The 16,870-nt window shown below is 39.3% G+C and overlaps 1 protein-coding gene across 2 annotated transcripts in view; it reads right to left on the reverse strand.

Annotated features, from left to right (window-relative positions):
- Positions 1 to 16,870, reverse strand: part of LOC124805137 — a 167,715-nt gene that overhangs the window by 12,836 nt on the left and 138,009 nt on the right. For both annotated transcript variants that reach the window (XM_047265600.1, XM_047265598.1), the window contains exons 9-10: positions 9,682 to 9,799; positions 750 to 874 (exon numbers count right to left, since the gene is read on the reverse strand). In XM_047265600.1, coding sequence (XP_047121556.1) covers positions 750 to 874; positions 9,682 to 9,799 — 243 coding nt within the window. The remainder of the gene's footprint in view (positions 1 to 749; positions 875 to 9,681; positions 9,800 to 16,870) is intronic.

Here is a 16,870-nt window from a genome sequence, read left to right on the forward strand (position 1 = left end):
AACTTGTTCTATGCATCTCATCCTTTGAAGATAATAATTACTTATTGTTGTGTTTACATTAAAACAGTAGGAAGTTTGTTGACTGTGTAACTGTAAAATGATCAACAGTTAAACATCTGTAACTTTAATCTTGACATACTCCACATCTAGACAGGCCAAAAACTGTATGGGTTCTATGGAATGTATACTCAACAAATAAATACATCATTTATTATCAAATGCAAACAACTGAAATATGCAAAAAGTTTCCAACTTGGAAGGTCTAGGCCCAAGAGTGCTGCCAACTGTCATTCTTTGCACTAAACGTGATTTTCATATGTCTGTTCTGAGGAATGTAACTAATAATATTTCTACACAGGGAGTAGCAGACCAACACAAGAGGAAAATTGATGATTAGATGCCAATATCTAATTATATTTTTAAAAAATTAAAAATAAACAGCAGCTGGTTGATGGGTCACATAATGCAGAAAGTAAGTATAAAACGAAAACAGAATTATAATTGAGACTGAAGTGGACAACTACTGTGAGAAAAGAAACAATAAGCAAACAACAGAGCAGAAGAAGACAGGTGACATGGAAAACAGCATGACACACCATAAAAAAATAAGACAGAGATCAAAATCGAACATAAATCTGAAAGAGAGAAAAGACAATAACAAAAATGAGAAGAGTAATGAATGAAACTGAGGAAGACGGCTATGAGAATGTAGAAAGTAAGTTATGTTTTCCAAGTTTCTGTCAGCTTACCTGAAGTCCCTCAAGACTTTACAATGTTTTAAAGCATTGCAGATATCTGGAAGGTAAACACAGTGTCCTTGCAAACCCAAACTATTCAGCGAAATGCTTCGAAGATTCTCACAGTTTGAAGTTATCTGAAAGAATACCATACTCAATGACAAAAATGATTAAAATACAATCAAGATCTGAAAACATATTTTAGTGCAAGGAGAAGAGCCATGGGCACAGTTAAGAATTTTCATACAATCTGTTGCTCCTGACATAATAAATTGTCTACACAAAGGCTTGGTCAGGGGAAAGGAAGCCCTCATAATGATCTCTTTCCGTAGTACTTTGTCTTTTATAAATAATAATAATAAAGGAGAACTGGAACTAAATTCTTCCTACAGTCAAACTGTGTGTGTGTGTGTGTGTGTGTGTGTGTGTGTGTGGGCGCGCGCACGCACTCTAATTATCCACTGTATGAACACGTTAGGTACAGTTGCTTTTGACTCAAGCAAAGGCAAGGAGACACACTGGCCAGCGGAAGTCGTACTCTGGAGGCACATTGTTCAGTCAGTTTAGTACAGCCAGGGGAAGCAGTCCCACCAGGAAGGCATTTGCTGAATAACCCATACATTTTAAGTTGCAGAAGTTGAGATTTGTTATGACAGCAAGATTCATTACTTGTATCTGCTTTTTCCATTGGAAATTTGATTGGTTGGTTTGGGGAAGGAGACCAGACATCGTGGTCATCAGTCTCATCAGATTAGGTAAGGATGGGGAAGGAAGTCGGCTGTGCCCTTTCAGAGGAACCATCCCGGCATTTGCCTAGAGTGATTTAGGGAAATCACGGAAAACCTAAATCAGGATAGCCGGACGCGGGATTGAACCGTCATCCACCCGAATGTGAGTCCAGTGTCTAACCACTGCGCCACCTCTCTCGGTCATTGGAAATTTCTGTGTGCTAGTGGGTAAAGGCATAAATTTACAGGACCCAGTGCTGAACTCTTCCAAAAGTAGAGGAATGCAGCAACAACCAATTCCTAGCAGCCTCACAGGGTGTAAAAAAATTTGAAGTCACACTCTGCCCCAGCAAAACGCCATCTTTGCAACTGATAGTGGAAATCTGATACATTGCCTTATTTAAACAATGGAAAATCCAGGATAGAATGTAACAATATAATGAAAAGGATAGTTGCTACTCATCATATAGCAGAGGTATGGAATCACAGAAAGGCACAACAAAAAGACTGTTGGAAAGTTAGCTTTCGGCCTACAAGGCCTTTGTCAAAAATAGGAAACATACACACACTTACGCAAATGCAACTCTCACACACATGACCACAGTCTCTAGCAGTTGGAACCAGAGACTGTGGTCATGTGTGTGTGAGTTGCATTTGTGTGTGTGTGTGTGTGTTTTCTATTTTTGACAAAGGCCTTGTAGGCAGAAAGCTAACTTTCTGACAGTCTTTTTGTTGTGCAACTCAGCATCTCCACTATATGGCGAGTAGCAAGTGTCCTTTTCATTAGATTGTTTTATTTGGAAGCCAAGAGACAAGAGGAAGATTTCGCCATTCTGCTGCGGGATGTAGAAATGACAGGCGGACATTATGATGTGGGAAGTATGAAGACACAGATTACAAGCAGTACACAGTGTGAACGATGGCATGAGCTGGTGGGAGTGTCACAAACATGCCATCAGTAACAAAGATGTGCTAAGCATGCACAGCTACAGAGAACCAGTTAATTCTTTCCCCAAATCCCAATAACATGCACCTCAGCTATATCTTCCGCAGTGCTTCCTAAGATTAAAAAGTCATGTTGGGCATTCAATAATTTAACTGCATGGCAACTGCACATTCATTCATTCATTCATTCATTCATTCATTCATTCATGGATGTCAGATTCTTTATGTACGATTTGTGTGAATAAACTACTTCAGGAGAAGGAAGGAAGATCAGAGTTTAATGTCTGTTGACAGTGAGGTCATTACAGACAGAGCACAGGTTCTGCTGAAGGAAGGAGAGGGACAGAAATCAGCAGTGTCCTTTTGATGTGATTTACAGAAATTGTTTTAAAATTCCTTTAGAGTGAATGGTTCTTCCAGTAGGGAAAACCCAGCAACCCACTATTCTTTCTTTCCATTCCTCCTCCTCCTCCTCCTCCTCCTCCTCCTCCTCCACCACCACCACCACCACCACCACCACAATGCATATCTGATCCAGCAATTAATCAGCACATAATTGACAATCAGTTAAAGGTAAGCCTATTGATCTGTTTAAACAACAGAAAATAGAAGATAAATGATAAAATATAAAAAGGATAGATTGCTACTCAGCATGTAGAGAAGACATCAAGTTGCAGAGACAGGAACAACGAAAAAAGAACTGTTAAAATATTAAGCTTTCGGACAAAGTCCTTCTTCTAAAATAAAAAATACACACTCATTCATACAAGCACAACTCACATGTACACATTCCCCATCTCTGGGCACTGGAGCCTGACACATATACAAATTACAATAACATCTCTTCTAAATATGGAAGCTAGAGCACACCATGGTGGTGGGTTACTAAACAACACCAATGCCAATAAAAGGGAAGGAGGCCAAAATTTAATGACTTGTTGACAGCATCCCCATTACATACAGAGCACAAGTTCAGTTAACAAGGATTGGGAATCATATCAGCTGTGACATTTCTGATAGAACTATTCCTGCATTCATGTTATTGCTAAAGTAAGTGAATCCTATTCCTGGATATGAGTCTAGTCTTCTATGCTCCACCTCACTTGATCCAGAATTTATTTATTTGTTGTTCACCAACATATGTTGAAATAGACAATTTTACATTTCAAATTTTATATCGTGATTAATAATTTAGCATACTATTGCGACAAATTTCCTTAGTACTGGCAAATTGATGTGGTGCACTTGGAAATGGTAAGAAACACTCTACACACTCTATGTTGTATGTTTTTGCATGCACTTTGACAGTTTCAGGAACACAAAATACTGAATTTTTATTTCCTTCTTAGCTTTATTATTACAGTAAATGATAGGTTTGAACAACACATGGGGATGAGAAGATTTATTGTTTACATTCAAATTCCGTAACACTGTAAAAACATTTATCAACTAACAGTTTTTGAAGATGCTTCTCAAAAGTATCATTTGGCAAATCTCTCACTGCTGGTGGTAGCTTGTTATATGGCTTTATTCCTGTGTGTTTAAAACTACCTTGGATCTTGCACAGTCTTGTACATTCTATGTCTAGCTTATTTCTATTTCTAGTTTCATGTGAATGAATAGCTGTTCTTCAATGTAAAGAGTTGGTTTTTCTTTCTTCCGTTTTTGAAAGAAGACGTGTTTTAATATAAAAGGAAGGTACAGTTGAGATGTTTAGGTCTTTAAAATGCTTTTGACATGATTCTTGGCTTGTAATTCCTGTGATTGCTCTTGTAGCTTTTTCTGTCACAGGAACACTGTCTGAGCACCATGAATGTCAGGTAAGTGCAGTACATATACAGCAAAACTTAGATCGCACATTTAAAACATATGTCCCATGACTTTTTAACTTAAACTGGCCTGAGGTCAGTTCACTTACTCTATGACACAGGCTATCACAACAAAATGGTGAGTTTAGGAGACAGCAATAAATACATAGTAATTTTATGATATTGGAACTTTGGTAAACAAGCAAAATCTAGTATACACTGACAAGGACTATGAGACTAAACAATGATGTAACATTATACAAAAACTACAAACCACATTCAATCTGTCTTGGGCAACAAAAATTTCTGGTACTGTGGTATTGTCATTCAGGATGCCTGAGGAGGAATGGTAAATACTGATCAATACTGGAGGTTAGGACAAGGACTATTATTTGAAGCAAAAATGTCCAGTAAACTTGGGCTCTTGAAATGTATTCTTTAAATGCTATGAGCACTTTTTCATTTTCAATTTTGTGAAACAAATCTCATCTGCTGCAAGCTCTCCGCTTCCTGTGTTTCTAGAGGACGTAGTATGGACCAAAACAATAAACAATTTTCTAGTAAACATGAGCTCTAAAATGCATAACTTAAGAGCTGTGAAAGCCTGATCAGGAGAAGAGATGTGCTTCACAGTAAGGAAGATGAACAAGCGCTGAGAGTTCTTAAGCTATGCACTTTACAGCCCATGTTTACTGCAATTTTTGCTTTGAATGATTGTTCCAGTCCTGTCCCTCAACATTGACCATACCTCCTCGGACACTCTGCATTTTATGACCATATTCCCAAGAGAATGGTTCCCCTTGAGTTCACACTTCTGCCACAGCTGTGAACAATAAGTGTGTAGGTGCATGTACATGCACGCATGCACTCTCTAGATCATTGAAAGTCTTGTCTGAAAGCTAGCAAGTTTTCATTCTTTTTTTGTATGTGTGTTGATGACTCAATGTTTCTACTAAGTGGTAAGTAGTCTCATGTACTATTGGTCTATTTATAATGATGAGCAATTAACAAAGTCTTGAGTCTGAGTATTTATGAAAGTAACAAAATGTGACTGAAGTAGTATACCTAGTGTCTTATTGCATACTTCTATATTTGTTTCTCGGTCTGTTAAATTACAGTAGGTAGGTCACATGTTGAGGAACAGAGGAATAATTATTTGGTAATTGAGGGGCAAGGCGATAAAAAATTTGAAAGTAGACCAATGATTGAATACAGTAAGCTGGCTAAAATTGATGTTGTTGTTGTTGTTGTCTTCAGTCCAGAGACTGCTTTGATGCAGCTCTCCATGCTACTCTATCCTGTGCAAGCTTCTTCATCTCCCAGTACCTGCTGCAAACTACATCCTTTTGAATCTGCTTAGTGTATTCATCTCTTGGTTGCCCTCTACGATTTTTACCCTCCACGCTGCCCTCCAATACTAAATTGGTGATTCCTTGATGCCTCAGAATATGTCCTACCAAGCGATTCCTTCTTCTAGTCAAGTTGTGCCACAAATTTCTCGTCTCCCAACTCTATTCAATACCTCCTCATTAGTTAAGTGATCTACCCGTCTAATCTTCAGCATTCTTCTGTAGCACCACATTTCAAAAGCTTCTATTCTCTTCTTGTCCAAATGATTTATTGTCCCCATTTCACTTCCATACATGGCCACAGTCCATTCAAATACTTTCAGAAACGACTTCTTGACACTTAAATCTATACTTGATGTTAGCAAATTTCTCTTCTTAAGAAACGCTTTCCTTACCATTGCCAGTCTACAGTTTATATCCTCTCTACTTTGACCATCATCAGTTATTTTGCTCCCCAAATAGCAGAACTCCTTTACTACTTTAAGTGTCTCATTTCCTAATCTAATTCCCTCAGCATCACCCAACTTAATTCGACTACATTCCATTATCCTCGTTTTGCTTTTGTTGATGTTCATCTTATATCCTCCTTTCAAGACACTGTCTATTCCGTTCAGCTGCTCTTCCAGGTCCTTTGCTGTCTCTGACAGAATTATAATGTCATTGGCAAACCTCAAAGTTTTTATTTATTCTTCGTGGATTTTAATTCCTACTCCGAATTTTTCTTTTGTTCCCTTTACTGCTTGCTCAATATACAGATTGAAAAACATCAGGAATAGGCTACAACCTTGTCTCACTCCCTTCCCAACCACTGCTTCCCTTTCATGCCCCTCAACTCTGAACTGCCTTCTGATTTCTGTACAAATTGTAAATAGCCTTTTGCTCCCTGTATTTTACCCCTGCCGCCTTCAGAATTTGAAAGAGAGTATTCCAATCAACATTGTCAAAAGCTTTCTCTAAGTCTACAAATGCTAGAAATGTAGGTTTGCCTTTTGTTGATCTATTTTCTAAGATAAGTCTTAGTGATGCAGGAATCGTGCAAATATAAAGAGAGTTGCACAAGAAAGACCAGAATGGAGAGCTGCCTCAAACCAGTTTCATACTGCTGACTGCAACAATAAGAGCGAGTAGTCAAGCACACCTGACTGCTACGTGAAAGAAATCAGTTCATGTCTCAGCAATAGTAATACCTTTTCTTCTTGAATCATACCCAGCCTCTAGATTACATCTGAAGCACCACTAGAAGTACATCTAATTTACACCTGACTTTAAGGTGTATGTCATCATTTGCTCCACACTGCACTCACATGTCAGTGGGAAGAACAACATATATCATCCATGCTTTCTTAATGTATTTTCTGTACTTGCAGATGATGCTCATGGGGCAGCCATCAGACAGCGATGAGCTACATTTCATAAGTTACATGCTGTCAAGGATTTCATTAATCAGCTGAACCTCTTAGGAACATTTTAGGGTTTGTTCAACCCCCCCCCCCCCCCCCCCCCAATTAACCGAAGTGGCTCCACTGACTCTCAGTGTAGTCTGATCAAAAGTAATATGGAGGACGGTTATACGGTTATTTTATAATCATGTAATGTGATTGGAAAGAATGTCACATCATTTCTCTTCCAAGAGAATTTCTTCATGTCTTATGTAATGTAGGCTAAAACAGAAAACACCTGTCAATGTGATACCATTAAATTACTTTGAATTGCATTTTAAAGAAGAAAAATAATACAGATTCTAATCAAAAAAACAAATCTTCAACATCTACATACTCAGCAAGTGTCTGTATGGTGCATGGTACCTGTACTAGACATTTCCTTTCCTGTTCCATCACAAAGACAGCTAGGGAAAAACAATTGTCTATATGCCTCCATATGAGCCTTAATTTTTATTTGCGGTCCCTATGCAAAATGTACGTTGGTAACAGTACAATCGCTCTGCAGTCAACTACAAATGCTGGTTCTCTAGATTTTCTCAATAGTGTTTCATGAAAAGAATGTTGTTTTCCCTCCAGGGATTCCCATTTGAGTTCACAAAGCATCTGCATAATACACATATGTTGATCAAACCTACTGGTAACATATCTAGCAGTCTGCCTCTGAATTGCTTTGGTGTCTTACTTCAGTTCAACCAGGTGGAGATCCCAAACACTCGAGCAGTACTCAAGAATGTACCACGCTGGTCTTACTTTACAAATGAACTGCACATTCTTAAAATTCCCCCAATAAACCACAGTTGACCACTTGCCTCCCCTACTACTGTACTTAAATGCTCATTCCATTTCATATCACTCTGCAACATTACACCTAGATATCTAATCGACGTGACTGTGTCAAGCAGCACACTACTAATTCTGTATTCAACTATTATGGGATTATTTTTCCTTCTTGTCTGCACTAACTTACACTTTCCTACATTTACAGCAAGATAACATCCATCAAACTAACTAGAAATTGTGTTTACATCAACTTACATCCTCCTACAGTCACTCAGCAAACACGCACAGATTGGTGTTCAACCTGAATCTAAGAATATGGAATCTGATGTGAATTCTAAAATTTTCCCGGCGAATTGACTGTTCAAACAAATTTCGGGCTTGCAGCTGGTCGTCGTACAATACTTCACATGCTATTTCAACTGGGAAGATTGCGGACCTTGTGGGATCAGTTAAGGATAATCTGTTACTATGAAAGGCCGGAATTTACAAGATACCGTGCCAATGTGGTATGGCTTACATAGATCAAACCACACGCACCGTGAAAGAACGCTGCACTGAGGATCAACATTACACCCGCCTTTTGCAGCCAAGCAAGTCCGCTATTGCTGAACATTGTATTTCTACTAGACATTCAATGGAGTATGAGAAAACAATGATTTTGTCCACAGCAACGTCTTTCTTGGACTCCGTTATTAAAGAATCCGTAGAAATGCGACTGGCGGTAAATCTGTTAAACCGTGACAGCGGCTACCGGCTGGACAGTGCATGGAATCCCATCATCTCCACGATTTGTTCAAATCGAAGACAACAGAGTGCGTCGACGGCCGTGGCAAACAGCAACGCAGAGGGCAACTGAGTTCCGCTATTCCACCAGCGAGGCCGCTGCCGGCGGGCAGTGTGGTTCAACTATCAAGTTTTCGGCGCATGTAGTGCGTCGACGGCCGTGGCAAACAGCAACGCAGCGGGCAACTGAGTTCCGCTATTCCACCAGCGAGGCCGCTGCCGGCGGGCAGTGTGGTTCAACTATCAAGTTTTCGACGCATGTACAGAATAGTTACAGTACGCTATATATTGCGGAACGGAGGATGTTTTCGCCAGTCTGTGACGGCTCACCTGAAGATGATTGGCAGGTGCCCAGTTGAAATATCGTGCGAAGTATTGAACGACGACCGGCTGCAAGCCCGAAATTTGTTTGAACAATATGGAATCTGTTTGTTGCACTTCATCCATGGTTTGCATGATATCATGTGAAGAAAGGGCAAGATCAGTTTTGCACTAACAATGCTTTTGAAATCTGTGCTGATTTGTGGACTGAGGCTTTTTCAACTTAAGAAAATTTATTATAATCAAACTGAGAATTTTTTCATGGATTCTGCAACAAACCATTGTGAAGGATATTGGTATGTGATTCTGAGGAAAAAATTATTTATCTGATAACTGATTTTTAGCCTGTAATTCATGAAGTTACAATAACAACAAAAGAACATCAAATCAACTACATTACAGTGTGAATTTCACAATGCTGCACTTTAACAGTTTCACTGTGGGTCACAGCAATGATCCATTCAGGAATGAAATGTCTCTTAAACTATAGGATTCGGAAATCTCTCAATACTGAAGCAACCAAAGTAATTTAGGATGTACAACACAGAAAATTTAAAATGTTTTCAAAAAGAATTAAAATTATTACAGGAGTACTTCAGTGCATATAGCAATAGGCACTGAAAAAAGAAAAAAAATTAGAAAACTAATATTTCTATGAACAGAGGGAGGGGAGCAGATTACAATAAATTACTGTCTCTGAAGGTGTTAAATGAAGATGTATTACATTGCCACTTAAGATGCACCCAAAAGTACAAGTGTACAAACTGTGACTTTTATGTGACTTTTACCTTTAGAAGAAATCTTGCATCCTGGATATTCAGGTAATGTAAGGCAAGTTTGCGCAAATTAATGAACTTCCAAATGTTCGACAAATGTTCACTATTAGTGCTAGAGCTCGTGACACACCTGAAAAATAAGTATTATATTTCCCATTTAAATGGTTATGAAAAAAATTGTTGTATAAATGCTTGCAATTAAAAATTAGGTACAATAAAAATTTAATACCCCTCTCTAATAACAATGTACAAAAATGAGCAAAAGCAACAACTCACCTGCAGCTCGTTGCCATGTGGCACACAGAAACAAGAAATGTACAGACACATTACCAGATCTTGAGCTACATATCTTTTTCTAGTTTGAAAATACAGTCCCAAATAAACACTCTCACAACCACCCAAACACACCCACCCACAGCTGTGTGGCTGTGTAGTGAGATTGAATTTTTAAACTAGAAGAAGAGTTGTAGCTTGAAATGTAACTCACTCAGCTAGAGGAATAGTGAACTCAATACCTGCATATGCCACAGTCAGATGCATGTCTTTTCAGGATTTGGTGTGATGTTATGTAGTGTGATAACATTTTTGGAAGTATATAAGATGTTTTACTTAGTTTTGTACTTCATTTACATATTTCCAAGCTAATAATATCAAGTAAAAATCAACACGCACTGGGTATTTCACTGCTTCATGATATGAAAACGACTATTTAATCTATGATTTGAAAAAATTAAGGTTGTGCACTGCAACCTATTTAAAAAATATCACTGAGCCTGTGTGATGCATAATACAAAACCCAATAAAAGTGTTAAACCACGTATGAAGAATGTAAAACGAGTCTAATGAACATTTCACTCATTAGTATAAAAAGATTATTTTTTTCACAAAAAATAATGTTACCATTAATTACACAAGCAAATATTAAATAAATTACCACATGAGAACTTTTGTGAAAAATTTTTTTATAATGAAAATAACTTTAACTGATTTTATAATAAAGAAGCAAAGGGACAAACTATTGCAAACTGTAAAAGAAATTGCAGCCTGTCTGTCCATGTTGTTTTGTTTTAATTTCTAGGATTTTGTCAGCATTGGCCAGATGAGGAACAACAACCAACTCAAACTAAAGAAAAGTGTCTGGTTTAATGTTTTACTAAACACATGAACCATCGTTAAAATTTTAATGATAAGTGTCATGTTTCTTTTAGTAATGAACAGAAAGTTCTGGTCGAGAATAGCAAATTATTTAGGAATAAAAGAGACGACTTACTGAAAGCCAGAAGTGCTGTGTTTTCGAAGGTACACAAACAAAAGGTACAGAGCTTTGCTTTGCTAGCTTTCAGAACAGAATTCGTTTCTCAAGCTGGTAGGAGAAACATGCACACGCACACACACACACACACACACACACACACACACACACACACACACACACACACGCGCGCCCCCCCCCCCACACGCACACACACATACGCCCCCCCCCCCCCACACACACACACGCACACGCACTCATGCATGTCTCCTACCGATTACCAGCTCTTTCATAGCCCACAGTGAATATACTGGGGCGGGGTGGGGATGAAGGGCAGGGCAGGGTGAGGGATGGGTGGAGGGAGGGGGGTGGGGGGTGGGAGCATCTAGCAGCTCTTGGGGAGGATCCAGATGGAATGGGTTGGCTATCTGGATCCTCCCCACCACCATCAGTTTTCCTGAGCTGCGCAGATGGGGGCTATCCTTGGAGCACATCCTATGTTCCCGTAACCTCCCTAGGCTAAGCATAAGGTAACTCGCTGTCCCCCACCCAACAGAGTGTGTGTGTGTGTGTGTGTGTGTGTGTGTGTGTGTGTGTGTGTGTGTGTGTGTGTGTGTGCGCGCGCGCGCGCGCGCGCGCGCGCGCACACACACACCATCCCGTCCCAGTACCCCCCACCCAATATGTGTGCTCCATCTCATGTCCTAGTCATGAAATCGCGCGCTCATCCATCTGTCACCTGCTCCCTCTACCTACGCCCCTAGCTAGCCCACAAATAGCTCTCCACCCTCCCAAGAGCCTCTACACACTTTCCCCCAACCCCGTCCCTGCCTCTCTCCATCCCTCATCCCACCACACCCTGCACCCCCACCTCACCCCAGTACACTCACTGCAAGCCAGAGAAGAGCTGGCAGTTGACTGAGCACAATGTAGGGAGACAGGCGTGTGCATGTGATTGAGTGTGAGTGTGTGTGTGTGCACGTCTCCCTACAAGCTTGAGACAGCAATTTCATTCTGAAACCTAACAAAGCAAAACTCTATACCTTTTGTTTGTGTACCTGTCGACAACACCATGTTTCTGCCTTTCGGTGAGTCATCTCCTTTATTCCTATACAATTCATTTTTTCTTTTAGTTCATTTTAATGTGTTGTACTACCTAGCACACATATCTTGCAGCATTTACCAGTGTTCAGTATTCGGATGCATGAAGTGATAAAATTCACTATTTAGGAAGCAGATCACAAACTCAAGAGTTAAAGATGTCTCACGGCAGGCAAATATTTTTATGCACCACGTGTCAACCAGCTGCAGGTGAGCAGTTAACTTTCTTTGTTTTTGGTTGTTTTTTCCCATTCTGGAATCTACATTATATTAACACCCCTAATAATTATTTCTTGTAGGAAGCAGTAAAACTTTAAACATCAATACAAGAAACAGAATACATACACAAACAAAAGGAGAGCATCACTATAGTGTTTTAAGAAGTCACACAGAGAAACCTTCCCCATTTTTCTTGTAGTAAGTAAATGCACCTTTGAATGGTAAAGTACGCTATGTGCAATTCATACTTACACAAAAATAAGACAATACAGAATAAACATAGCCTGATGCCATCTTGGGTAAAACAAGCACAGTTTTCTCTTCTAAAAGCTGAAATGAATGTGACAAGAAAAATGAGTGTGTTTTCCAAAGAGTTGTTTCACTAGTGAAGTTAAGTGGCAGGAGCACCAGGACTTCTGGTCGGGTGAATACAGGGTTATAAATACTAAATCAAAAAGGGGTAATGCAGGAGTAGGTTTAATAATGAATAAAAAAATAGGAATGCAGATAAGCTACTATAAACAGCATAGCGAACGCATTATGGTAACCAAAATAGACACAAAGCCCACACCCACCACAGTATTACAAGTTTATATGCCAATCAGCCCCACAGATGATGAAGTTACTGAGGAAATAAATGATCAGACAAAAGAAATTATTCAGATAGTTAAGGGAGATGAAAATTTAATAGTCATGAGGGACTGGAATTAAATATTAGTGAATGGAACAGAAGAAAAAGAAGTACGTGAATATAGACTGGTGAAAAGGAATGAAGCAGGAAGTTGCCTGGTAGAAGTTTGCACAGAGCATAATTTAATCACAACTAACACTTGGTTTAAGAAGCATGAAAGTTGTATACGTGAAAGAGAACTGGAGATATTAGAACATTTGAGATTAATTACATAAGAGCTAAAACAGAGATTTTGGAAGTAGATTTTGAATTGCAAGACATTTCCAGGGGTGAAGTGGACTCTGACCACAATTTATTGGTTACTGACTATAAAGTAACACTGAAAAAATTGCAAAAAGATAGCAAATTATGGAGATGGGACCAGGATATGTTGAAAGAACCAACAATTGTGGACAGTTTCAGAAGAAGCATTAGGCAAAGGTTGACTAGAGCAGGGAAGGAAATACAGTAAAAGATGAATGGGTAGCTTTGAAAGATGAAATAATGAAGGCAGCAGAGGATCAAATAGGAAAAAAGGGCTAGTAGAAATACTTGGCTAACACAAGAAGTATTGAATTTAACTGATGAAAGGAGAAAATATAAACATGCAATAAATGAAGCACTTGAAAGGGAATACATGAAATGAGATTGACAAGAAGTGCAAACCGATTAAGCAGGGGTGGTTAGAGGACAAGTGTATGGATTTAGAAGCACATATCACTAGGAAGAAAAATTGATGCCACCTATACGAAAATTAAGGAGACCTCTGTAGAAAAGATGGAAAACCAACCCTAAACAAAGAAGGGAAAGCAAAAGGTGGAAGGAGTATGTAGAGCTTCTATACAAGGGAGATGTATTTGAGGGCAATATTATGGAAAAGGGTCAGGGGAGCTTACCAGATGGGATGACAAGGAAAGACTGACTGTTGGGACTGATTGCTGAGTTCTCAACAATCAGTCTTTCCTTCTCATCCTGTCCAGTAAGTCTCCCCTGACCCAGGTTCTGGGTAACTTTTCTGAACTGTACCCCTTTTCCTAAATCTCTCCAGTCCTGTTTCCTTCACCCCTCTTCCTTCCCCTTCAATTCTTCTGCCAGAAGAAGAAACCACTGGCTCCGAAAGCTTGTAAAAATTGAACCTTCCTGTGTGTGTGTTCTCCTGCCTCCACTTGGTGAGTAGGTTTTTTATCTATCCATTTACATTATGAAAAATATATCTAAAAACAAAGATGATGTAACTTACCAAACAAAAGCGCTGCCATGTTGATAGACACACAAACAAACACAAACATACACACAAAATTCAAGCTTTCGCAACCAACGGTTGCTTCATCATGAAAGAAGGAAGGAGAGGGAAAGACGAAAGGATGTGGGTTTTAAGGGAGAGGGTAAGGAGTCATTCCAATCCCGGGAGTGGAAAGATTTACCTTAGGGAGAAAAAAGGACAGGTATACACTTGCCCGCACATGCACACACACACATATCCATCCGCACATACACAGACACAAGCAGACATTTCATTTCTAGTTAGTTTGATGAATGGCTGCTTTCTCTGAATGAGGAAAAACGTAAGTTAATGCAGATGACTAGAAAAAACAAACCCGTTAATGTTCAGATACAGAATTAGTAGTATCCTTCTTGACACAGTCATTTTGTTTAAATATCTGGGCATAACGTTGCAAAGTGATATGAAACAGAATGAACACACAAGGACAGCAGTACGGAGAATGGTAACTTCATTTTATTGGGAGAATTAGAGGAACATGTGGTTCATCTGTAAAGGAGACCACATACAGAATACCAGTGTGAGTTGAGTACTGCTTGAGTGTTTGAGATCCCAACTAGGTTGGATTGAAGGAAGACACCAAAGCAGTTCAGAGATGGGCTGCTAGATTTGTTACCAGCAGGTTTCATCAACATGCAAGTATTACGGAGATGCTTCAAGAACTCAAATGGAAATCCCTGGAGGAAAGGCGACATTCTTTTTGAGGAACACTATTGAGATAATTTAGAGAACAAGCAACTTGAAGCTGACTGCAGAATTATTCTACTGCTACCAATGCACATTCTGCATAAGGACCACAAAGACAAGAGAAATTAGGGCTCGTATGGAGGCGCCTCTTTTTCCCTCACTATTTGTGAGTGGAACAGGAAAGAAAATGAACAGTAGTGATACAGGTGGGTTGCAGAGTACACATGTACGTAGATGCCACAATTATTACACCGACATCGCTTATACACCAGGAATAAAATCAGTCCCAGAACTTTTTCGATGGGTAATGTACAAATGGAACTCATTCTGGGGTTATATGAACACCACAGAAACATTTGCTTCCACAGGACTTCTTTTTTTTTCACATGATTTTTCTTTTTATAACATATAGCATTGTTGGAGTTCTTTGTATTTTGTAATGACCTGTCAAACAACAGTGTGTGCGGGACAAGCACGCTTCCTGGACCCTCACCTACTGCATGTCTCATGCCCCCCCCCCCCTCCCCCATTTCCTAAAAGCTTTCCTGTGTCATTTGAGTTCACCATGATTTTTTTTTTATTTACTGGAAAGTGTACACACCATTGGCAGATAAAATACCTATTCTGGAAACAAATTCTAGACAACGGTCTAACCATTTCATGCAATATACTTTCCCCTAGCCATCATGAGAAGTGGTGATGTATCAAGACATTACGAATGATTCCGATTTATCCCTTAGTGAAGTGAGATAACACATTAATTTACTTAACAAATTTTATAGGTTTCACATCCTCAAGTAAGTATATACAAGGAATTTTGTCCCTCATGCTTAATTCCCAGCTGACATTTAGTCCTGTAATGTGCCACTTCCTTAGTGTGTCTGAAATGATCTTGACCTGGATTTTATAGCCTTGTCCTTAGCAGCACCAATCTTGACCACCTCAAAGCTGGAACTCTACATAATTGTGGAATGGTGGCATTAAAAAATGTACATGATACCAACAGTTTAGTTGACATTAACATTGACACTTTATTCCATGCAAAGTTCAGTTATTAATTATGGTGACCACTTTTTACTAGAATCAATCATTGGCACACGTTTACAGAGCAAGAAACTAAATAATGCACATTTAGCACAGTCCTTTAGTGATCCATTGGATATAATCACACTGCAATAGTTCATATTAAGTTGGTTCATCATTAACATCATCATATCTAACAGTCACTCACTCTGATGATAACAGCCTTTTACAGTACTTGTTAATCACAACACAATTCAGTCACAATGTTCATTAATTATAAGGTATAAGGGGCATTCAAATGAAACCCAGTCACTAGTGTAAAGTAACAGTAATGATTTTGTTAACTCAAAAATGTAGTTATACACAGTACATATACTCAAAAATAATCACATACACAGTAAACATACTCAAAAATAATCACCAAAACTGTTAACGCATTTATCCCATTGTGACACTGGGTGGCGATTCCATCCTTGAAGAAGCTAGTAGGCTGCTGTCGGCTCCACGCCTGGACTCAATCACACACTTCATCATCCATTGCGAATCGATGTCCACAAATAACTTGTTTTAAAGGTCCAAACACATGAAAGTCACACAGTGAAAGGTCAGGACTATACAGTGGATGCTCCAGCATTTCCCACTGAAACTGCTGCAATGTCATTTCACCGCATTGGCCGTGTGTGGGTGGGCGTTATCATGCATGAGGATAACACCATTGGACAACATGCCTTGGCATTTCGACTTGATGGCTCGTCTAAGGTTCTGCAAAGTGGGTTCATAACACTGGGTATTGACAATAGTTCACCATTCCAGGAACTCAACAAGCATTGGGCCCTTGTGGCCAAAAAAGAAGGATACATGACCTTACCAGAACTGGTGTGCACGGCCTCCGATTTCTTTGGAGGTGGTGAAGTCGAATGTTTCCACTTCTTGCTCTGATGCTTGCTTTCCAGTTCCAAATGGTGAC

The sequence above is a fragment of the Schistocerca piceifrons genome, chromosome 7, assembly GCF_021461385.2.
Source record: "Schistocerca piceifrons isolate TAMUIC-IGC-003096 chromosome 7, iqSchPice1.1, whole genome shotgun sequence".
Taxonomy (NCBI): Eukaryota; Metazoa; Arthropoda; class Insecta; order Orthoptera; family Acrididae; genus Schistocerca; species Schistocerca piceifrons.